We start from the raw sequence: 23,846 nt of genomic DNA, 5'->3' as shown, positions 1-23,846 counted from the left end.
ATTCTGTTACTATTTGGCAACTTTGTTGCACGCGGGTCCTCCCTGCGAACGACAGAGCAGCTTATAATTGGGTGTGGTTTGTGTATGGACAAAGAACAAAATGTTGCCGACACCTGGAGATGTGGCTTATAGTCAGTGCGGTTTGTATTCGTGAAATTGCTGTAATAAGGACAGCTTCCAACACACATTCTTTTAATACAATATTGCTTAAATATAGACTGTTTATTTTTTGAAAGAGCATCTAAAATGGGAAATTTTAAATGATAGTTGCCACAAGTTACCTCTGACTGCACTCTCAGAAAAGCAGAACTAACTACTGTGGAAATACGTTGTACATTTTTCTCTAAAACGATAATAGTTTCCTGGTCAGGAAGTGGCAGTGCAATAGCTTACAAAAGATGTTCTGAAAAGCTTCTAGACGATGTCCTTGAAAAATGAGGAACTGTCTAAAACCAAAATTTGCACAGATTATTTTACATGTGCTGACTATCTCAAGAGTAGAGACCCCTGCTTCTACCCAGCTTACCCAGGGATGCAGCTCTGGGGGAGGCTGGTGTGCAGGTCTTTAGTTTATTTGTGAAATGTCTGGTGCTCAGCTTCCTCACTTCCTTAGTCCTGTTCATCCTTTCTCTTCCAGACATATTCAACCAGAGATGCACTCTGTCCTAGAAGCATCACTGAGGAGATGCAGCACTTGCCACACACAGACTGGTTGCTTGGTCCCCTTGTATCTAATACCCCTGCATGAAGTCCCAGAATTCCCTTTCCATTGTGCTGGCAGGCTGTTAAAGACATCTCCCTTTAATTTAAAGGCTCACATTGATGGAGAACTCAGTCCCTTGGCAATCAGGCTGATTGCTCTCTCTCTGAAAAATCTGCATTGTATTTCTACATTGATTCTCGGTGACTTCAATTTCCAGTCCCTGGGTATTACATCCTTTCCTATTAAGAAGTCCTCTAATACCTCTTCTCCCTGGGCAGTCATTTAATCAGGTTATTTGTGACATACTAAATAGGCTGGCAGCCTTATTTAGGCCCCACAATGCAGCTGGTCCCAGCCTTGACCCTGCTCCTCCTGTAGTTCTTTGATTTCAAGATAATATCTGGTTCCTATTTGTCCAAGACTAGAGCAAAGAATGATGTCACCATTGTTACAAGAGGAACAGAGTGGGATAGCCAGGAAGTCCCCCACCAGCTTTCATGTGAAGATTCCAGGCTTTTCAGGTTTTTGTTTTTTGTTGGTTGTTGGTTTGGTTTTTTTTGGTTTTTTTTTTTGTTTATTTGGGCTGGGTTCTTTTAGGTGGGAGAGAGACTTGGGTGTTTTGTGAATACAGATCTATTTAACTGATACAAGAGCAGATGAGAACTCTGATTTCCACAAGGGCAACCTGTGAATGCTGTTGTAGGTGCTTGTGTAGTCCAGAACAATCCTCAGGGAAGAACTACACCCCTGACCTTGCCACAGATAGAATGTGAAGAGTTCATTTGGGATCATCACTATTACTGTTCTGACCACAATGCTGCTGATATCCTGGGACATTTTTCTGGTGTTGTGTATAAAGCCAAAGTCTTGAAGAAAGGCATCCTTCAGGAATAGCAGATCTCTGGAACTGGAAAGGTAGGACAGCTTTTTCATATACCTAATGGAAAGCCTATATTTGGCTCAGGCTGCTTGAATACTAGCCTAACCCACTCTCCCCAAAAGTGCCTCAAGACATCTCTATTTTCTCCTGAAGTCAACAGTTTGAGGCTCTGTTGACAAGGCTCACCATCATGCTATGTTGATGTGGGGTTTGGGGCCAGGGTCTGCAGCAGCAGGATCAGGATGTTCTTACAAACATGGACCAGCTTGCTAAGAATACCATGCCCCCTTGTTACAACCTGCAATGGTACAGCAGACTCCAGATTTCTTTCCCTGTGGGCTTACCTGCACCCGCTTTATCCACATTCAACCTCTCTGACTTTCCTAAAACTTCCAGAATGACCTTTTAACTGAGGTATGCTCCAATTCTTCCTCCAGCAGTGACATCCTCTCTGCCCCATGGAACCAACCTCTGGTGTCTCTAAATCAGCATGTCCCCCCATTCCTACTCAGTTTCACTCAGATTCTCTCAGGGTTATCTTGCAAACAGGCTTTGTGCAGTCTGACCCTCTGTCCCTGAATGCAAAACCATCCCTGCTCCTAGCAGGACAGCTCACACCGTGCTCACTGAAGGACCAAAACACTTCAAAAGAGGGTGAGCTGGAGAGAGCCCCTGACCTCATATGGGGAGAAAGAGCAGGCAGGAGGCATGGGCGTGGGAAACATTCAACCTTCATGCTCAGAGCCCTGGTGCAGGCATTCTTCCAGACACAGCTGGTCCTGGCTTGGTTTCCCCGCTGAGTATAGAGAAAGGCCTTCCTCATCATTTTTCCAATGGTCAGACCATATGAACAGTATGTTGTTTGAGCATGGCTTGCCTGGTTCCAGGGTCAGGCTAATCTCAGTGCCCCAGTCCAGGGAAAGTCCAGGCCCACCAGGTTGATAATTCTTCCTAACTGGAGCCAGTGGTTGCCCAGTCTCTCTTTCCCTGTGCCCCTTTTTCCTTCTTTGGCCATTGCTGGTGGCAGTGACCTGCAGCCTTCCTTGATCCAAGAGGGCAGGCTCCCTGTCAGTCTACCGAGCCAGCATGGAAGAAGGCTTGGCTCCACTCATTCTGGATGAGCCAAGTCAGAGATAGGTGTTACTGCCATCCCCAGCTACTCCAGCCCCTTACACAGTCACAGACATTAATAAATGGCCTGGATACTGCCTGAGGGAAAGTTTTCATGCCTAATTCAATGTCGCTAAAACCAGCAGTTGTTGTTGATGTGTCCATCTTTTCTGCAACTGCTGATATCAGACCTCCCACTTTGGACAAGTCTCTGTGGGACAAGACTGCCACACAAGGCAGTGTGGCTACTCACTTCCTCATTAGTAGATGGTGTTAATGCACAACAAAACAAATCCAAATCAAAGAAAAAGATGGGTTTTTTTCATACATATATCCAAGAGCCTTGTATTCAGATCTCTGTTACTTATCCCAATTAAACCGATCTACAGATGACAGACAATGAAAAATAATCAGACAGGAACTGACTTACGAGTCACAGACCCTGTAAATTAAGAGAAAGCCCTCTGTTTACTGACTGGCATTCTTGCAGGTTTGCAGAGTTTAGCAGTGTGGTCCTAGAGCTGAGGTTGAGCAGACACATCAAGCTATTGGAGGTGATTTACCATTTGACACTAATTCCATCTAAAGGAAATGATAGGACGGAAACTGCATTTATGTCAACAGGAATTCACCTTCAGCTCAGCTCCAAATGCTTTTCTGAAAGATACAGTTCCCATTCCACTCCTGGGAGGCCAGGGGAGGAAAATTAACTCCTTTGCTTCTGAATTAATCTCAAAAATGTCTCAGCTTCTGTGCCAATCTCTGCCTGCACCAAGGTCCTGTCCAAGGTCTCCTGGCCACATTTATCAACCTCAAGAGGAATGCACAGGGCACACAGTGTCCTGGAATCTCAGCCCAGTCCAGAGCAGAGGTGTAGCTTATAGGCTCTGAGTTAATCTCAGCTCCACCTTTTCCATGGTACCCTGCTGGTTTGAAAAGAAACGTCCATTCCCACAGGAAAGAAAAATGTGTTCCCAGCTCTTCAGTGGCACAGCTGCTTCCCTAAGCTTTCATGCATATGTATTGGTTCTTTGGCTTTCTGGATGATGCCTTCATACCAGTAAGCAGCCGTTGACAAGTGAGTGTGTATCCCAAGTTATTTGGTGAAAGTGGAAGTGTCCCAAGGTTGCCATTCTCCTCTTCCCCTGGCTCACTGTGCTTGCATGATGATGCTGGGGTTCCGAGCAAGGAGGAGGAGAAGAGCAACCTCCCTGAGTGTTCAGGGAATTTTTTCTCACACCTCAGGGTTAATTTTAAATTTTCCCAGCTCTTTCCATCTCACACAGAAAATCTGCAGGGCCTCACTTTACCTCATTGCATTACTCTCTTGGTGATGGGTCTTCCCCGGCAGCTTGTAACAAAGCAATCCTGTTCTGTGGGGGAAAGTTCTTTCATTCTGAGACAGCTGCTCACTGATCTCTGCTCAAACTCTGACATCCCATTGTCTCAGAGAGATCAGCAGGCTGAAGAAACAGAAATAAATGGGAAGACCTGATCACTGAAGCTGCTTGGGAGGTTGGAGAGGGTCAGCTTCAGAGGTCTGTTCCACTTTGCATCTCCGCTCCCACTGCCAGAGATAACTCCTTGCTTTTGAGCTTTCACCCTCAGACAGAGCCCAGAAAAGCCAATTTGAAGGACTGCAGGACAGTACTACTGACACACAGCTTCCCACTCTACCAGTCTTATACAGAAGATACATCTTTGAGCCAGAGCAGGAACTCTGGTTATGGGCCCAGGGGGAAGTGATGGAGTTTGTCTGCACCTAGGGCACATACTGCAAAATGAGGTACTACTAAATGTGCTGGAAAACCAAGATAGGCCCAGAGGGAGATCAGAGTTAACACACAGCTTGACCCTTTTCCATACCCTGCACACAGCATGTGTTAGAACAGCTCCCCTGACGCACTGCAGCAGCTCTGTTTAATGGCAGCACAATCCAAAGCACTCTCACTTGCTCTGGCTGTGTTTTGCTCATGGAAAACAGGAAAAAAATTAATCAAGGTACCTGAAAGAGCTCATTTCACAGCAATATATTTTGCCATTGCAACAGAACATCTTCTACAGAAAATTCCCAAGCAGTGTCTCTAGCATGGCTAAATTCATTCTGCCAGTCTACAACAGCCAGCTGCACTTGCTCTTTCCAAGAGAATTGAAGAAAACTCACAAGACCTAAAGACAAAGTAAAAAGGCATCCCATTGTTCCCTGTCCCACCACTGCTCATCTCACGCAGTGCTCTGAAGCAGGGAGGCTTAGTGGCATTTCTGGATCCTTTTATAAAACTTAAGCACAGCTATTCCATCCCTGTTAACTACATGGTTTTCTTCATAGGCACTGACAAAGCGGGGGCTGTTCATAACTGCACTTTCAGGTGGAGCTGTTTAAGAGAAGTCCCTTTTGTGTGCAGACAAGGGCTTTGAAGCTTTGACTTCGTGCCTGTGATCAAAAACTTCCTCAGCCTTTCAGCAGGATTGGAAGGACAGGGATTCCAATTGCTGAGAAACAGCCCTTTTTGCAGTCAGGGAAAAAGTCATTAAGCCCTGATTGATTCCTCACTTGTTTTGCTATAGAACCACATTTTTCAGTGATGGATTTCAGCAGGTGACAACTGTGTGGCTGTTCAGCCTCTGCCCAAACTACAGGGAAAAGCAGAGTGGCTAGGAATGGAGGGGGATTTAATTTCCTGTCCTCAGCCTGAGCACCATGTGTGCCTAAAGTAACGATGGCAAGCAGACAGTTCTGCTTGGTTTGAATTTTATTTAGGACCTGATTTTCTGCTTTCTACAGGACACCATTCTCCAACACCATCCTCATAGCCCAGGGAGCATTTTGCACATGCTGGTGCTGCCACCTGTGTATGAAAGCAGCCCTCCTTCGGATCAGCCATTGTTCCTCATGGAGGTGAAGAATCAGGAAAGAATCAGGAAGAATCCAAGTCTCACCAGCACTGAATAGCTGGGTACCTGCCAGGCAGAGGAGCTCCAGTGAGTTGTGGAAGGGATCTTCAAACACAGCTAGAGAGTACAATTTTTCTCCCCTCACACTGGGAGACCTGCAGCATGCACTGCATTGCAGACAAAGGCCTGCATTGTTGTGCCAGTGCCTCACTGTGTCTTGCACTTGCTTTTTCATGGCTTGTGTTAGGACTGATCCCGAATACCAAAAACCCAGCATTCATCTGATCCTTGAGAGCAGCAATCCTGAGGCAACCTCTTACTGCTACCCCTACTTTGGCCACCTGGATGGTTTTTTAGCAGCTCTAACCATCTGCAGCTTCCCTAAAGGTCACTTTCCAGCGTCCTAAGAACCATTTAACCAGGCTGGTCTCCAAAGAGGACCTCAGCCAGCTGACTGAGCCAGTATTTCTGAGCATCTGGGCTCTTCAGCTGGAGAGGGAAGGGATGGGAGGTTTGTTCATATCAAAATTAGTAAAACAGCCACAAGGTAAGACATAGAGGGATCTTCACATATATCACAGCACCCTGCAATGCAATCCATAAGCCATCTCTCATAGCAGCTGACAGTGCTGCTGGCAGATAAACTAAATAATGACACTATTGTGTCCCCTACCCATGCCTCAGCCAAGTTATTTCTTCTTCGTGTCTCTCCTCTAGAAATGCAATGTAACCAGATTGTCCTCAAGCCTCCCATCATATTGGATGGAAATTCAGAAGTTATTGCAGGTAGGAAAACAAAAAAAAAGCAGATGCAACTACATGAGCCTCAGTCCCCTTGAAAAGTCATAGTTCCTTATGCAGTGGAAGCAAAGGGGAGTGTGGGTGAGCTTCAGAGCACTTGGCAGGAAAGGCAAGTAGACAAATTCTCTGGTTGGAAGGCAACCTAACAATTTCTCCCATGCATCCTCATGTTACTGAGTACATGGACGCATATTCCCAAACGTGACTACGACTGCTGACTGAAGGCTCCTTCCCCTTGTACCTCACCAAACTTGTTCAACCACACCCCTGTTCAGAAGGGTATCAGGTATCCTGTGGCTTGTCCGGGTGGTTTTCCACTTAAAAAAGCTGGGATAGCAAGGTGCTCCTCCTGCTGTAGGAAGGTAGAGGAGCAGCTGAGTCCTCAACTGAATTCTTTATCCTAGTCCTTCTTCCTCGAACTGTCCTTTCTCTGGACCTCAACATATTTTGCTCTTGCAAAGTGCAGATCTCCATTATGGAGTATCTTGCTCAGACCCTTCATTAAAGCAACACCAACTAAATTAGCTCCCTAGAGATCTGATGATAGCTTGGAAAATGTTAAAAATATTTAAAAGGGAAAAAACCACAACTATTGACAGTGGTAAATGCGTCTTAATTAAAACCTTGGATTGCACAATTCAAACACACCGCAGTCATCCTCCAACTCCCTACAAAAGTTAATGAGATTTTTTTTTTTCCTTACAGTCCCCCACTAATCCACAAACTACAAAAAGGGAGTCAGAACTGAAAAGGAAATGTGAGTGCAGGATTAGATACTGATTGCATTTACAGGAGTATAATGCCAACAGGATCCCTTGCAGATCATGCTGGCATTGTTCCAGGAAGCATAGTAGCAGTTTCTGGGCTGTGCTGCAGGCAAAACAAAAATGTCAGGCCGTAAATAACTGAAGCAAAAAGTGATGATGAAGAAGTCCACCTCATGTTCCAAATGAAAATCAAATATCAGGTACGGAGGCTTTTCTGCTCCTTCAGTCCAAAGGAAACTATAATTACATCCTTGATTTATGAATAATAGCAGTTTGGTTGGATTTTTTTATTTTAAAGAGTCCACAGAGCTTCACTGTTGCCAAAGCCTCTTGTAACTCAGGCCAACAGCGAAAGAGAGAATGTAACTACCCTGCAAATTCCCTTGCAGAAAACAGAGCAGACTTGGTATCCCAAGGCTTGCAACAAACATCCCCTACTCATGCACAAAACAAAAACAAACAAAAAAACCCCAACAAACACGAGGGTTCTTCATGTGTGCAAGTCTTTCAAAATCTATATAATCCATCTTAATGCGAAAAGATCAAAGTTTGATTGAGACTAGGTCAGGGCTAGCTATTTGCTTAAAGCAAGTGCTCTGTTTACCCTGGGATAATCTGTGAGTGTTTCTGTGCCCATTTACGCTCATCCTCCCCCTCTTCAGGATGCCTGCTCACACACTGGGAAATTCAGTGAGTGAAATCTACTCCACAAAGTGCCCCACATGCCCTGGGCTCTGTAGAGGCTACCTACACTCGCTTTCCAGGGAAAGGGGATGAAATTCCTGTCAGTGGCCCTCAGGGAGCTTCAGTGATGAGACTGATTCATTTTCTGGGGTTGGATGTCAGACAAAACATCATGCTGCTCCACTTCTGCAGATGGATTTGGGACACAGAGCAGTATCCCAGGAAGTGACACCTGCTTGGAATGAAATCTTGCAAAGGGACAACCATCACAATCTCCAACCACCGGTTTATTCCACAGCACAAAATTTCCCTAGGAAAAATAACAGGTATATGGACCTCGTGGCCTTAAAAGAGTTTGATTCTGTTTGGCTCTTACCGGGGAGAGGGGGGGGATTTTGGTGGGATTTTTGGTGTCATGTTCTTTGTGATTTTTTAAAAAATATCACTTAGCACTATTAATACTACAGCTCATTAGTGAGCACTCTGTTACTTCCTAGGAGTAAAGAACTAGAGAAACTTCCTCAACAAAATCATAAAAGGAGCACTAGAAAAAGGAAAAGTTGATATGGAACAGCTGTAAATTATCCATTTTTATGGAAAGAAGGGGCAGGGGAAAAAGGCAGGAAAAGAATGTGTCACCTGAAGACACATGCTGCTTTTTTGAAATTGCTGTCTGGCTTTATTATAGAATCATAGAATGGTTTGGCATGAAAAGGGCTTTAAAGGTCACCCAGTTTCAACCCCCCTGCCACGGGCAGGGACACATTCTACCAGGACAGGTTGCTCAAAGCCCCATCCAGCCTGGCCTTGAACACATTCAGGGATGGTGCATTCACAATGTCCCTTGGCAACCTGTGCCAATGCCTCACCACCCTCACAGTAAAGAATTTCTTCCCAATATCTAATCTAAAATTGCCTTCTGTCAGTTTAAAGCCATTTCCTGTGGATACCAAAAATCCCTCTCCTAGTTCTCTTTTAGACCCCCTTTAGGTACTTGAAGGCTGCTATAGGGTACTCTAAACATTTTGCCAATGTTTGCTGATTTTCTAAAGATGCCAGCAAAGGGGTTTTTAGTTGTTTTGACCCCTTGAGAATATCCTATTGGTATTTCTCCCATGCCTCTATCTTGGAATAAATGAAAACCCATAAGCCCTTTTAAGTCTCATCAAGCAAGTTTTGGGGTCCCATCCACCTCTTTCTTGCACATTAGAGGACCTGACTATAGGCTTAGAAAGATACTTCCCAGAACTTGTCAGTGAGGTTGCAAATGTAGAGAACAGCTCTTCAGGAGAAAGGGGGGAAGTGAAGACACCTGATGGCATCCCTACCTGTGTCACAGCCATGGGTCAGGCTACCATGAGAGCTCAAAAAATAAAAGGAGGGAGAGTAATTAAAATCCCCTCAATAAAGTCCTTCTCATTCTGTATCAATGTTTTCCATAGGCTTAGCAGTGGCATGGGATTCAGCAGCCTGTTCAAGAAGGACTGATGACCAGTATGACACATCATGCTTGCCACATTCTTTCTTTGTGGGACATTTCGAAAGAGGATTTATCTAATCCCTTCCTACAACAAAACTTCAAGAATATTTTCCTCCAGCCCCCTTTACACCACCCATAGTGCCCTGCATTAGGACTTTACCTGAAGCCATAAGATGCCTCTGCTCAAAAAAGGGCAATGCTGGGGCAAAGTGAAAGGCAGCCATCACCTTCCTGCTCACCTGAAACAAATGTACACACATACAGAGTGAGGTCCACCCCTCTCAGCCCTTCAGTGAGACAACACTTCGTTTCCCCCAAATCTGTAAGCTGGTTATTTCAGCTGCACCACAAAGTCTGACCCTTTCCCTGGTCTTTCAAGCTTCTTAGCATGGGCCAGCACTGCCTACAGAGGATCTTCTGGAAACCAAGAACTTGCACCGGAGAATCCAACCACAGAGCTGAAAAACTCTGCAAGCCACAGAGAAGCAAAATACCCCTCTCCCCCTGTTTCTCTTCTTTCTGGATATCACCTGGAAAAAACTCATCTTCTCTAATGCAGCCCTTTCCTGTTGTCATAACCCCTTTTATAAATTTAGGGTGTGATGTTCTCCTCTACCACCAAACCCAAAATGTTTTCTGTACTGGTTTTGTTCCACACAGCCTGCTTGGGTAGGTATCCCTAAAACCTCCCTCTCTTACTCAAACCCCACATCTCCACATCAGGGGAAGCAAGACACTGGACCCATCATCTCTGTCAGGTGACCACACACAGCTGCACATATGCAAGCCAAAAGCCACATCCCCTGGGCTCATTGCCTATTTCCTAGGTATGAAGTTTCCCCATGATCCTTAAAGCACATGACTGTAACTCTCCTCACCCCCACAACCCTTTCCAGTGTTGTATCACATGTATCTGTCCACACTTCTGCCCAGTCCTTGAGGATCACAAAGCAAAAGTCCCTGTCTCATGCAAGACTGGTGCTGCTATCACCAAGCCACAGCTTTGTGACTGGGCTTCAAGGTATGTGGTCATCAGCAGGAGACAAAGTCTGCACCAGAGCTGTGATGATTCAGGGGGTTTTAGGGTGGTTTTTTTCTTCCTCACCAGCCAATAAGAGCACTCACAGAGGCACTTCTTCTCTGGCAGGAAGCAGGGCAGTTATATCTCTGGCTGCTAGGCTCCTCTTCTGACTCGGTGGAGATGGCAGTGAGCTTCGCCTGCAGCTTCACTGCACTTTGCTGTTTGGCACTCTGGAACTTCACCAGGACTTCAGGTGGTAAGAATGGAAAATAATTGCTGTTTTCCTTGTGGTTTAGGTTCTGTGAGTGCTGCTATGTAATGTTCTGGTAAATAACAGCCTTTCTCCAACTGCTGCCGATGCTGGCTCAGCACTGCAGGGTTCAGGCTGCAGCTGAAAACCCAAGTGCTGAAAAGACTTTCTCCTTGTCTAGTGAACCATGCTATCCAGGGATATTATTTAGAGGGTTTAAAGTCAATTTATGGTTTTAACTCATTTGTCAGTGTTTAAACTCTGCATGACCTTGATTATTAAATCTAAAGACTCTGGGTAACAATCTGACTGCTAAGTGCAGAAGGACACTTGAGTGCCGATTAGCTGACTTTTAATGAAGCATTAACTTGTTTCATTTCTTTCTTTGCTGAGCAAGGGGAACTCTCTTGATTGCAGCTGGCCTTAAATCTTTAGAATGGGAGCTGTAGACATGAGTGTTTTTCTCTGAAGGTTTTGGTTCAGTATTACTGAATATATTTCAGTATTTCTTTGGTTGCCATACACAGAAAGAACTCAGAGATGGTGTTTGGTTAGCCAGTAGCATTTTGTTTCTCCTGTGGTTTCCTTTAAGGGCTGCAGAGGCATGCAGGAACTCTGCCACATCTTAAATGTAAAGATAAAGCCCTAGCCTTGCAAGGGGGAGGAAGTTTTTAAAGGAGGGAGTTATGGGGAGGAGATTTTCAAAGCATCTGGTGAAAAAAAAAAAATCCACTGTTGCAATCTACTTACTTGTTTCACTGTAGCCTGGGGAGCATCCACAAAATTGCTCTCTCATTCTGCAGGAACACAAGGTCCCCAAAACAATCCTCAAGAAGGAAAGCACAAGAGAGAGCCTCTTAATACAACATTCAGCTCATATCTACAAGAACAGCCCTTGTTTGCTTAATAACAGTTGGCTGCCTGTTAAGTTTGGGCAAGAAAAGGCTCTAACCCTACTATTGCCCAACAGAAGGAACAGGTGGAGGGCTGGCTTTTCCATCTCTCTTCACATTTCCAAACCCAGGAACAAGAATGGGTTCTGAATATGAATGCTCTGTTCCAAAGCATCTCTCACTGGAGCAGCAAGAGTTGGCTGCTCAGATTGTGAGATCACACGGTCATGGCCTCTGAGTATTGTAGTGCCTAGCCAAGTTACGCTGTGCCTCTGCTCCCTCACAATATCCTCCTGGATATTTCAGGAATGCCTAGAACCCTGCACTGCTATTTGACCTTCTGAGCCAAGTCTGCCTGGTGTCTGGAATGGGGCCATCACCTTACACAATTTTTAGGTAATGGCACTCAAACCAAGCCAGGGATGAAGCAGTCAGAAAAGGCTGCAAAGAGAAAAATCAGAATTACAGGTACCTCACAACAGAGAGTCTTTGGAGTTTGGAAATAACTACAAACTATTCCAAACAGTAAAAGTGATTTCAGACCAGTGTGTGTGCCATGAAGTGACCACCCTGAATGGGAATTAAAGCACACAAAGAAAATCAAATCCTAGCCTTAAGAAATCCCCAGAGGAAAACGGTGGGATAAACATCTCCCACAAGGGCTCAATAGATTTTATACCCACTTTGCTCTGGTACGAGTAATTTTCAACACCAAGTGAAACAGGTGAAAGAGGAAAAATGCCCAGTACCTCTTGGTGAAAACTGGGGGAAAATATAACCTATAACCTATCCCCTGCTTACAACACATGGTATATTGAGTCTACCTGTCTACAACAGCTGTCCAGTTTGCTCACCTCTCCAGGTGATGCATTTCAGAGGCCTGGCCCTGTGTGACATTGCTGGATCTCCCAGGCACTGGGATCAGGAACAAGGGCTCTTGGACTCCGACTCTTGATTTGAATAATACACATATATAGTTTTCTTCCCTTCCACACAGTGTGATTTCAGCCAGTCTCATTCACACCGTACCTATAAAAGTTACGACAATTCAAGAGGTGTTGAGGGTTCAAAAACCACAAAAGGACATTGTGTTAAGATTGAAAGAGGCTGTGGTTATCACCCCTTCGACAAAGAACAATGTCTGATGTCAACAGCCCCACCACTGCCACACTTGACTTTCCAACAGGCATGAGAACAGATATTCAAGCAAGGTGCTGGGGACCAGTGAGAAAAGCTCAAGGCAGCAATCTGCTCTCAGCCTGGCAGAATGTCCCAGTTGCTAGGTGAGCTCAGGAAAAAGCTGGTCCCTCTAGCTCTTGGGTTGGTATTGATGGCACAGGAAAAGCATGGAATTTCTGAGTAGGAGGACAGCTGGCCTTGTAGGCCCTGCTCTGGCTCGAGTTTAATTTCTGCCTGCAGACAGGTCCTGCATCACCCTACTGAATCACAGGGTCTGCATGCAGACCCTTAAACCCCTGTGAAAAGTTTAACCCATGAGCTGAGCACTGGGTGAGATGTGCTTGCCTGAGAAATGCCTTCAGTCCAAGGCTGAATGGTCACAAGCTTTTGTGACTCTTGAATCCTACCGTTGCTGCAGTGGGAAAACACCATCCCACAGACAATAGTCTTGGGACCTGCAAGTGGATTCTGGGCCGTTGGGTGAAAGAACACCACATTTCCCCAGTGCTGGCTGCACACCCAGTGCCAACACAGATCAGAAGCACGGGACAGGAAAGCTCATCACCTCCACACCAGACACCAAATCACCTGCAAAATATCTGCTCCTCTCCAATACATGGCCTTGGTCTCTCAGCTCCCACTTGCAAGAAAAGATGGGGGTCATTAAGGTAGTTGGGGTATCAGCCAGGAAGAGAGATGGATTTGGACATCCTTGGGTTGAGGAGGGATGCGGAATTGAGTCTCTCCTTTGCAGGTCAAGGTGTAAATCCCTGAGCACCTGTGAGAAGGATATGACAGTATAAGGAGGAGGTGCATGAGCAACACGTAAGATAAATTTTTGTCACCTTCCATGCTGATGATGACACATAATTCTGGTTTGGTTCCTTTTTTTTTTTAAATAGACTCTGGGTCGTTAAGCTGTTCCTGTCTTCTACTCAAGTTTCTCAGTGCAAACCTGGCTTAAGTACACAGCCTATGCTCTGTGCAGTTGGATGTGGGTGAGAGATCTATCTGTGAAAAATGCAGCACAGCAGAATTAATACAACTTCTATGTAAACAAGCACATGCAGGCTCACTGCCTACATTCACACAGGGTCATCTCCTGCACTGGAGGCCTTGGTATTAGAAGTAGCTGGATGGCACCTCCTGCAGGATTGGGGATTTTTTCCTCCTCTTTGACTTCAGACATGAGAAGATGGAAAGGAAGGGAAATGTAGAAAGAGGTGAAATAATTATATCAACTGTAAGCTTTGACCTTTTAAATGACTGAAAAATAAGCGGTGCATGGGTAAAGAGCTACACAGGCAAGTAAAAATACACAGTAAATTAAATACTCTAATGTGAAAGGTCATGGGTTAACCCCCCACACTCCCCAGTTTCAATTTCCTACACACTTTGCTTCTCCCCTCCATGACCTTGGTAATCATAGAATTCTTTGGGTTGGAAGGAGGGACCTTAAAGACCATCTACTTCTAACCCTCCTGCCACAGACAGGGGCACCTTCCACTAGACCAGGTTGCTCAAAGTCCCATCTAACCTGGACTTGGAAACTTCCAGGGGTTAAACATATTACCAGTGTCTTATCACCCTTTCAGTGAATAATTTCTTCCTAACATCTAAATCCTTCTAACATAAAAACCTCAAGATGCCATCAAAGGTTTAAGGGTGGGGTGTGGGGTAAAAACTTATATCTGTAAGATAAGATATGCAGCAGGACTCTCGAGCCACTGTTTGATATGTTATCAAAACTATACTGTACTCCAAGCCACACGACCTATCTTTATAAGCAGATTCAAAGTTGGTCCTTCTATAAACTGGGAGTTATACCAGAGACATTTAAATAATATTTGTGATACTCTGGCTTCTTCCATGTAATTTTGAGCTCTGTTTTCACTTCTGGCAGCATCTCTTTATGTCACTTAATTTCACCAGTTCAGACATACAAACAAAAATTATTTTGTAACAGATGCGAGCAGAGACCGTCTGAAGTACAAATGCATTGGACAAGTAAAAGGGTTTAGCAGTGGTTCAGAGAGCTGAAGCTCCCACCCTTTCAAGCCCCCATGTGTTTTATCCCGATGTTTTGTGTTGTTTCAGTTACAAATGTACCACCACCCCACTCAACCATAAGACCCGGATACCCTGTCCCAGTGAATACCAACAACCCTGGGGTCCGCAAGGCCACTCGCTTTGGGGTTTACAGATACAACAACAGCTCCAATGACCTCTTTCTGTTTAAGGAATCACATATAAAGAAAGCCATGGTACAGGTAAGAGCAGCAGACTCCTGATGGTCTTTCAAACCAACCTTTAATTAACCCTCCTATGGCAAACCAAGATGCAGCATCCCTCCTGATCTTCCTTGGGACTGCTAAAGCTGTCCCCTATAGCACTGCTACATGGGCAGCTCTGTATAGGTGACACACAGTTTTCAGGTGTGGCACTTGACTCCCAGCCAAAGTTTTGGCATGTCTTTCCTCTGCTCCCATTTTAAAGGGGAAAACTGCTTTCTCTAGATTGTCAGAGGGCTGAAGTACATGCTTCACGTGGAAATCAAACGCACCGTGTGTGAGAAGAGGGATCACTCCCGCCTGGACAGCTGTCACTTTCAAAAGAAAAAAATCCTGCAACGGGTATGTGTTCAATTCATTTGGGGTGCCAAGGAACTGCAGGGGATTCTTGGCCACTTCTAGCTGTACAATCACTATTAGACCAGCTCTGCCATGTCTTCATAAGTGTACCAGCCTCTCCTCTGCAGAGCCAGCTGGGGTGACACCAGGTTATCACCTTTCATGCATCCAGGGCCAGCTCCTGTCTGCAAGGAGTTGAACCAGACACATCGACCTGGCCCATATTCCTGAGTGACTGAGGAGAGTGTGCAGAAGTAGAGTAGGTGCCAAATACATTTCCTGGGTGAGAGACACTTTACACAGGCTTTCCCACTAGACAGGATTACAGGATTTAGCAAATAGTATTTTTCCTGCCTCATCACAGCCTGCAATGCTGAAATCAACCAGCAGACACCTGAACTTTCTCACCTATTCCCCTTTTATTCACAGATGTTGAGATGCTATTTTGAGGTCTGGATAACACCTTGGAGACACAAAGTACATATCCCTGTTGTCCACTGTCACCATGACCTTTCCCCATGAGAGCCTGACTTACAGAAGATCTCCCACCATGAGTTTTTCCTTGCCTGGACTGCTGAGGTCAATATGAAGTGAGGAACAGCTCACAGAATTGCCACAGAGCTTTTCTCTCAAAGCACATGGTTGTTTTTTCCTTGAGAAGGACACTCAAAAGACAAAGCCTGCATTGACTGAATGTCTTGCTATCCAGCTGTGTATCTATTTTTCCAAAACTAAACTGCATATGAACATGTGTTGTCCTTCATTCACCATCCATCCTCCAGCTGAATTTCCAAGCACTTCCAGAAAGCTCTGTTGCACTTGTTTTGTGATGAACCTTCACAAAGCCATGATGGAAACAAGTCTAAACCACAACATGTGTGAATACAACACTGAGAAAAGCTTTACAACAGTGGGATGGTTTGCCTGGGCATACATATACACACAAGTTTTAAGATTTTCCAGTGCCAGGGACACATCTGCCAGGAAGGCAAGAGGGAGAGCTGTTCTTTTTTTTAAGACAGAGGTATGGATAAGGATGTCTTGAAACACAGACAGCCCAGAAATTACAGTCTAACAAGTCTTAGTCAAAAGCAAAGCTATACTGTGAAAGGGCATCACCACAAATGCCAAGGCAAATGCCAAGGCAAATAAATCTAATCATATTCCAAATAATAATTCTGAGGTTAAACAGCATAATTCCATTCAAGTTAATATACAATATTTGACCTCTGCCAGACCACAGCTTATATTCAAATTCAGTACAATGATGGTCTTCTCTAGGTGGACATCTACTATTCCTTCAAGTCTTCACTCTTCATCCATGGGCTAACTATTACTTACAGTGGACTAAGGCTCCTATTAGGAAGGAACTACTTGTGTAGCTGCTTCTTTAAAACAGCCATAAAGTCTGAGCCCATGATCAGTCATACACAGACCAGCACTTCTAAACGGGTAAGGTCCTGATCTAAGCCACAAAGAACACTTTTTTCCACAAACACCTCTTTTTTTCTGAGAGTTGTTGCCTTTTTGCAGCAATATTGTAACTCCTATTAGCAGCAACACCTTCACTTTCAGCCCTCATAACAACAATTCAATCAAAAAAGGCCAGTGAAGGGCTCTAAGCCAAGGTCTGGGGATTTTAAGATGGATGGTATTAATAGTACAGCTGAGCATTTGCTCCAAGTCATCCCAAAGCTGGGCAAGTCTCAAGTTTTGCTTCACAAACACCACTTGTGATGAACAGGTGGTCCAGCAGCAGCTCAAATTCAGCATCCAATGCTGGAGAGGCAGCTGTGTTGCATCTTATCTTTGGGAACAGCATTGTCTTGTCTGGGGAAAGACAAACAACAAACAACAAAAAAACAAAAGAAAAAACCAACAGTGACTGCTCAAAAAAAAAAGCTCCAGAAGGGCCACAAGAGGATGCAACATGATGCTACATTCAGCTATCATACAAGCCACCACCAACAGTCTGGTGCCAAAGACAAGGAGAAAGAAAGTCATCTATGGTGGCTTGGGTTGTCCACAAAGCAGGAAAGCCAAGCCACAGCTAAGTTTGTAGGAGAACAAGAGAAGCCAGAAGAGCTGTTCTTTGCATCTCAGAGGGGTAGGAACGGTCTCAATCCCTCTTCTCCTTCAGCTGCATGCTTCACATGATGCCAAGGGCTTCCAACCAGGCTGTCAGCTCTAGACAGTCTGGGCCAGAACAGGCTAGGCAGATCCATGCTCCTTCCTTCAGCCAGCAGGACAGCCTGGTGTTCAGGAACAGATGTCATTTACCTCTCACATGCCACCATGGGGGCAAGCAGGCAGCACACTGTCACTTCAGGTGCCTGCAGAGATGCATGCAGGCAGTGAGCATATCACACAACAGTGTCCCCTGTGCGACTCTCCAAGCCCCTGACACACAGTGCTTCATCTCAGTCACCTCACCAAGCCAATTCTCCATTTGTCAGAGCAACAAAAGTTACAGCCAGGTAAACCTGGCACCATGCAGGCTGACAAACCCAACAGGCTTTTGCTGTTCTCCCAAGGAAGATGCAGTACGACTGTTCAGACCTCTCCATCCAAACAGACAAGCACCTGCTGAGAAAGACAGATCAGCCTTATGGCCTTATGTTCAAAGCTGCATCCAAGTGTTCACTGTTACATATAATTCCAGTCTGCTTTACAATAAGAAAGGCTACGGTAACAGAGCGTTCATCAGCACCAAAGAAAGGAGCAGAGCCAAAGTCAACTGAGCTCTTTTTATCACTCCAGAACACTTCACTCAGGAAGGATTTGGGTAATTAAGGAGGAGGATACTGCTAGTACTGACCTAAAGAACTGCAGCTAAATACCATTTAATCACAATGACATGCAGCAGTCAAAAAGCCAATGTCTCTGCCTTCTGCATCTTGGCTCCAATTTCCATCACGGTTAACAGTTCACCAATTCGCTCCAAGGAGTTCATATCCTTGCAGACCTTGCTGAGTCTCTGACATCTATTTCAGGTTACAATGTCAATTCAACAATATTTTTAGTAAAGATTTAGGGCATGAGGTGAGAAGGAAAACTCGTTTCTAACAGCCCTGTATGTTGAAGAAAAAAAAGGAACAATCCCAGAAGTGACATTAACAGCTTATGGGACGACCACAACCTGAGTTTTACCAGAGCTCCAAAGTGGCCAGTGATCCTCAGAGATCTGCATTTGCTCAAAAACTCTTCTCTGCAAATATTTCCTCTCATACACCCACTTTTTAAATTGCATAGGAGACAAATTGCCTGCCACCAAAATATAAAGCATTACTGACTGACAGACTTTCCACTTTGCATTCTCTTGACATCAGCTGCTCTACATGAAGGACCCGGAAATTCTGCCTGTACCAGATGCACCCAGTTTCACAAACTGACTGACTTTCAGAGCCCACTGACAACTGTCACAGCTACAAGGAACCAACACAATGTTTAGCTGGCAGCAGACAGATAAGGAGACATGACAGCTGCTGACTGTGACGAAAAAGCCTTGCACACATAGCAGTAAGTTGTTGTTGTAGTCAGCTATATTCTTCAGTCCCTACCGCAAACAAATTAGCAAAAATCAGCTGCCTCTGTGCTCATTCTTTTGCAGCACTGTTTTTAAGCAGGCTAGATGAGCAGGCCAAGTGTCAGCATCATCAGACCCCTGTTGTGATCACTGAGCAGACAGCCCCAGAAGCTTAAGAAGTCATTATCTCACCTGCAAAGTTTTTACTGGCACAAAGCAGACACAAATTTAAAGGAATCAGATTTATGCCTAGGCTTTGCAATCACTTTCATCAGCTGTTCACACTGAGAAACCAACCTTGGCATAAAGGTGTGAGGGGCACATAAGTTGTATTTCAGCAGCTCCAGTACAGAAGTTTGCTCCAGACAAGAAACAGGGCAGTTTACTATGGTGTAACATTTCAAATACTTTCAGCAAAATCCTCTCAATACTTGTGCCCCACACAAACATCTATTCTACCAACAAGACAAAGCAAAACATATTCTTTAAATGCACAGCTGTGGTGTACTCCAGCTCAGTTCCTGTCCTTGGATAGTTTCACTGCAGGGCTTTACATTAAATCAAAATTTTCAGGACACAGGGCAACATACTCTCATATGCCAGTCTGTCCCAAAAGAAACTTGGGGAAGACACAGGAAGCAAGCTCAGGCTTCTCTGGGAGTTATGTAGAGAGAACATCTTCCCTTCTTAAGGAACCACAGCCCCTTTTCTTCTTCCACCAAAAGCTTTGACAAGACCTTTGGATACCTCTGTAAATGCTCTTGCATCCATTAAGACTTCTCACACTAGAGAAGAGCCAGTCTCAGACCTGCAGAGGTGTCCTGTTCCTGCACTCATGTAATCAAAAGAGAAGTCTGGCTGGCTTTTTCCAAGCCTGATTTGTTCTAGGTTTCTCCTTGCTCAAGACAGGTGTATCACCATCCATCTAAAATCAACTCACCATTGACTCAGCCTCTGTGGAAGTGGAATGAGCCTGTAAAAACAGTCCTCACAGGAGTATCAAGAGGACATTCATTACGCCACTTTGTTTATTCCACAGGCATTTTAGTGCTGCTGCTTTACTCTTGTGTTTGAGAGCCAATCAAAGATTAGAGATTTTTTTAAAATTGTTTCTAGAAAATACTGTTCTTAAGCATCTCTTATGCTGAATAATGATCCCTGTGTGTCAGTCAACCTGTTTCATCTGGGTTTTACTAAAGATCCCCCCACTTCTGCATACCATGGATGATCAGGATCCAGCACAACACTGGGAATGGGAGCCAGCTAAAATGAAGTGTTAAGGTTCTTATGAGACATGGAACACCAGTGGTGTGGTTAAGCAGCCTGTCACCATGCAAGGTTTGCTGCTTAGCATTGTGCCACCTACCACTGTTGGGACTTTACAGACTTCAGAAATATTTAATCTCTCAGACAGAATAAAGCCCGTCTGTCCAGCCTGTATAAACAGAGGGTGATTAGGGGTACAAGTATAGTCAGTTTGCAGAACCTTTAAAAAAAACAAAACTAACCGAGTACTGCACTCTGTCCAAAGGTTACTTGGTGAAACACTTTGGCAAATAAATCACTAGTGATAACTGTGTCCCAAGAGGCAAAGGCTTGCCCCAAGGGTGCCAAAGCATCAACATAAAAGAATCACCACAGTAGATTTGCTTTTTCAACCCCAACTTGAGATCCCATCAAGTTTAACTTTAATATCCCATCAGAAGAGGACAAACAGCTGCAAGGGCTGGCAGAGTAGCATTAACCAGCTGGTACTGAAGCAGCCTGCCCTGGACTGGGCTTTCCCAAAAACAGCAACCCCTGGCCTGTACAGAAACAAGTCAGCCTGATCCAGCAGCCATCAGCTACTTGCCACAGGACTGCTGCAGCCTGGCAGTAACACAGAACAACGTGACAGAGGTACTGACAGGGAAGAGTCACTTTCATTTGCATAGCCCTCCATTAACAGAAGAACAGAAGGCCAGTGAAATCAGGTGACATTTTTAGCATCACCTTCCCCTTTTCTGGTGCTTTTCACTATATATTTATAGCAAATCTTTTTCCTTTCCAAAGGTGACGAAATGCAGCAATTGTGTAAGTTTAGGTTCGACTATCACCCAGTGGCGGAAAAGGAGAGAGCAGCAGAAACTTTGATTCTTGAAGTATGAATGCACGAAATCACACAGCTGCTGAAACAGCCTCTCTAGTTCTTCAGGATGCAAAACCTCTTTAAAATCATAGGATGCTTTGAGTTGGAAGGGACCTCAAAGATCATCAGGGACACTTCTCACTAAACTGGGTTGCTCAGAGCCCCATCTAGCCCTGGTCTTGAATATTTCCAAGGGTAGGGCATCCACAACTTCTAAGTAACATGTTCCAGTCTCTCTGCTCTGTGATCCTGCCAGGCACAGAAGTGGTCTTCCTTTCTTCCTCTTTTTTTTTTTTTTTTTTTTTTTTTTCTGTTTCCCCCTGCCCCTTTTCTAGTTGGTGGGAGCTTAACTGGACTACTACAACTTCTCAAATACAACAGATAGTGACTTAGCCCCTTCATCCATCAGTTCCCTCGGGATCTGTAGGTACATTTTAACAAGTCCTGTGGACCTTCATGTTCCCAAGATGATCTAAAATGTGATCTCCTACGCTCCTACGGTGGGTGATTCTTCAGTCTCCCAGGCCCTGCCTTTCCCTTCTGCAGCTTGAGCAGGGTGGCTGGAGCACTTCCTGGTGGAGATGGGCAAAAAGTCATTGAGCAGCTCAGCCTTTGCTGTGTCTCAGGTAATCAGGTCTCCTCTTTCCTTCCAGAGGGGATCTTCATTTTTCCTAGTGCTCCTTTTATCACTCACATACCTGCAGAAGCTTTTCTTGTTGTTCTCGATGTCCCTGGCCACATTTAATTCTCTTAGGGCTTAATCTCCTCTAACCTGATCCCTGTCTTCTCAGACAAACTCTATATTCCTGCCAGGCTACAGCTCCTGCTACCCTCCATAGGACTCCTTTTAGTGTTTGAGCTTGTCCAGAAGCTCCTTGTTCATCTACACAAGGCCTCCTAGCATTTTTGCCCAACTTCCTCTCCATTGGGATGCATCACTCCTGAACCTGGAAGAGGTAACCCTTGCATATCAACCAGCTTTCTTGGGCCCTTCTTCCCTCCAGGGTTTTGTCCCATGGTATTTGACCAAGCAGATCCCTGAAGGTGCCAAAGTCTGGCCTCTTGAAGTCCAGGGCAGCAAGTTTGCTCTACACCCTCCTTCCTGCCCTAAGGAACTTGAACTCCACCACCCCACGATCCCTGCAGCCAAGGCTGCCCTTGAGCTGCACATTCGCCCTCACTGTTGACGAGCACAAGGTCCACCATAGCCCCCCTCCTTACTGGCTCCTCTGTGTAACTGAGTTAGTGTCTGGAGTTCCTTTGTGCTGCCAGCCATTCCAGCCACAAAATGTACCAGCACAGGCTTTCCTTTGCAATAGCTGGCAGCAAAGCATTCTCCGTATTTACCAAGCAGAGTATCTGTTAACAGAGGAAGTCCCTGGAGATGCATCCATGAGCTACTATTGCATTCCAAAAACTTCCACCAAAGCCTTCCTCATCCACTAACAGTAGATTTTACAGGGATCATTTGAGTTCACATCCATCTTCAGACACCAATCTTCCCCAAAAATCTTCACCAGTTCTTCATAAAAAGCATGTTCAAGAGGATTCCTGCAGGATTCCTCTCCTCCCTGGAATGGCCACATAGATAAAGAACAGGAGACTTTTAGGACCTAGTAAAACATGGAGGAAATACTATAAACAACCCTTTTCAAACCCACTGGAACTAGTCCTTAATAACATAAAAAAATGCAACTTTCATTCATCATCTAACCTCAATGCTATAAAGAAACAGGACTCCACAGGTAATGATCCAATTTGATTCTGCATGTTGATTAACAGTTAATTGCAATGTCTGATGTTACTTACACAGGCTGGGACTGAAGAAACCCAATGGCATAACTAGATTCCTAGGCATGTCCTGGATGTTGCTGCCTCTACCACAGCACCATGGTACAACATTAGAATGTGCACTGTAATCACTCCTGGACAGGAGGCACTAAAACAGAAATAAACACATGCAAGCCACCCTGTTCCACCCAAATCACACACAATTAAATTCCATCCATCACAAATCATTCCAGTGTAAGAGGATATAGAGTTGCATTAAAGGCGACATGATGGTGTCTGTTCAAGATGATTCCAAACAAGGCTGGGCACAGGAAAATCAATGGATTTCCTTGGAGGAACAAAGAACTGAACGAAGATGCCTCACCACAGTCCTTATATATGAACAATAGTACAGGCCAACTCCAGAGCATGAGCAGTCCCCAAGACAGAGGACAGGTACAGCACGCTGTATCTCTTCCTATGGCCACAGTGCTCCTGCACCTTAACACACTGTCCTTTTTGGCCTTGGTCACACACTGTCTCAAGCACATGCTTCCTTTGCACCTCTGCAGTAGTACAGGGCAGTGGGGCTTCATCATGGGCAGGCAGTTAAACATGCTGGAGATCAAGTCTGCCAATATAGGGAGAGCGGAAGGATCCCAGGTAAAGGTGTCCATTATGTTCATGTGCCTCACTGATATAAGCTAGTTTCACCCCGTTGGGATCATGGAAGCTTCTTTTGTAGGATCCTGTCTCACTGAGTTCAACAACAAGGCTGTATTTAGGTACAAACTTCATCACAGTTTCCTGACTCAGCAACTGAAAGAAAAGAAAAAGAAAATTAACCAAAGGTTTTGTTCTCCAGAATCTGATCGCAGACATTTATGCAGGCAAAGACCACTCCACGCTCCTCAGAAGCAGCAGCTAAGAACACAAGGACACATTTAGAGTAAACACTCTTCAACAGGGTTAACACATTAACATCTGAAAAGCCAGCTTGAGAAGGAACAAAAGGATCAGCAGAAACTCACTCTACTTCAGAGGCAGGCTGAAAGACTGCCCACAAAAGAGACAGCAGCTTGCTCTGGTGCAGCCGATGCCAAGCTTCCCACAGAATCACTCAGTGCTC

General features: G+C 44.9%; 2 protein-coding genes and 1 long non-coding RNA gene across 5 annotated transcripts in view; 1 reads left to right on the top strand and 2 right to left on the bottom strand.

Moving 5' to 3' along the window:
- LOC116994237 overlaps window positions 1-9,557 on the bottom strand; it is a 15,705-nt gene extending 6,148 nt beyond the window's left edge. Inside the window, exon 1 of the long non-coding RNA XR_004417436.2 lies at window positions 9,481-9,557. This is a non-coding gene — a long non-coding RNA (uncharacterized LOC116994237). The remainder of the gene's footprint in view (window positions 1-9,480) is intronic.
- Window positions 96-23,076, top strand: CST7 (cystatin F). Of its 2 annotated transcripts, none has more exons than XM_033055777.1 (4): window positions 96-10,594; window positions 14,761-14,933; window positions 15,180-15,296; window positions 15,723-23,076. In XM_033055777.1, the coding sequence occupies exons 1-4, from the start codon at window positions 10,522-10,524 to the stop codon at window positions 15,813-15,815; spliced, it is 456 nt and encodes a 151-aa protein (XP_032911668.1). In that variant the 5' UTR covers window positions 96-10,521; the 3' UTR covers window positions 15,816-23,076. The 2 variants fall into 2 exon arrangements, with proteins under 2 accessions (XP_032911668.1, XP_032911666.1); XM_033055775.1 differs by having other exon boundaries at window positions 96-10,597.
- Window positions 22,694-23,846, bottom strand: part of LOC116994235 (adipocyte plasma membrane associated protein) — a 14,473-nt gene continuing 13,320 nt past the window's right edge. The window contains exon 9 of one of the 2 annotated variants that reach the window (XM_033055773.1): window positions 22,694-23,536. In XM_033055773.1, the coding sequence (XP_032911664.1) occupies window positions 23,327-23,536 (210 nt within the window). In that variant the 3' untranslated portion in view covers window positions 22,694-23,326. The remainder of the gene's footprint in view (window positions 23,537-23,846) is intronic. The other variant, XR_004417435.2, reaches the window with a different exon arrangement.

This window comes from Catharus ustulatus, chromosome 3 (assembly GCF_009819885.2).
Source record: "Catharus ustulatus isolate bCatUst1 chromosome 3, bCatUst1.pri.v2, whole genome shotgun sequence".
In the NCBI taxonomy this organism is placed as follows: Eukaryota; Metazoa; Chordata; class Aves; order Passeriformes; family Turdidae; genus Catharus; species Catharus ustulatus.
This window is presented reverse-complemented; position numbering and strand designations above follow the sequence as displayed.

Excerpts from the sequence above, each read along its gene's own strand:
- CST7 (XM_033055775.1), top strand. The coding sequence starts at position 10,522 with ATGGCAGTGAGCTTCGCCTGCAGCTTCACTGCACTTTGCTGTTTGGCA. Across the intron at positions 10,598-14,760 it reads CTTCACCAGGACTTCAGGTG|TTACAAATGTACCACCACCC; the intron begins GTAAGAATGGAA and ends GTGTTGTTTCAG. Across the intron at positions 15,297-15,722 it reads AGAAAAAAATCCTGCAACGG|ATGTTGAGATGCTATTTTGA; the intron begins GTATGTGTTCAA and ends TTTTATTCACAG.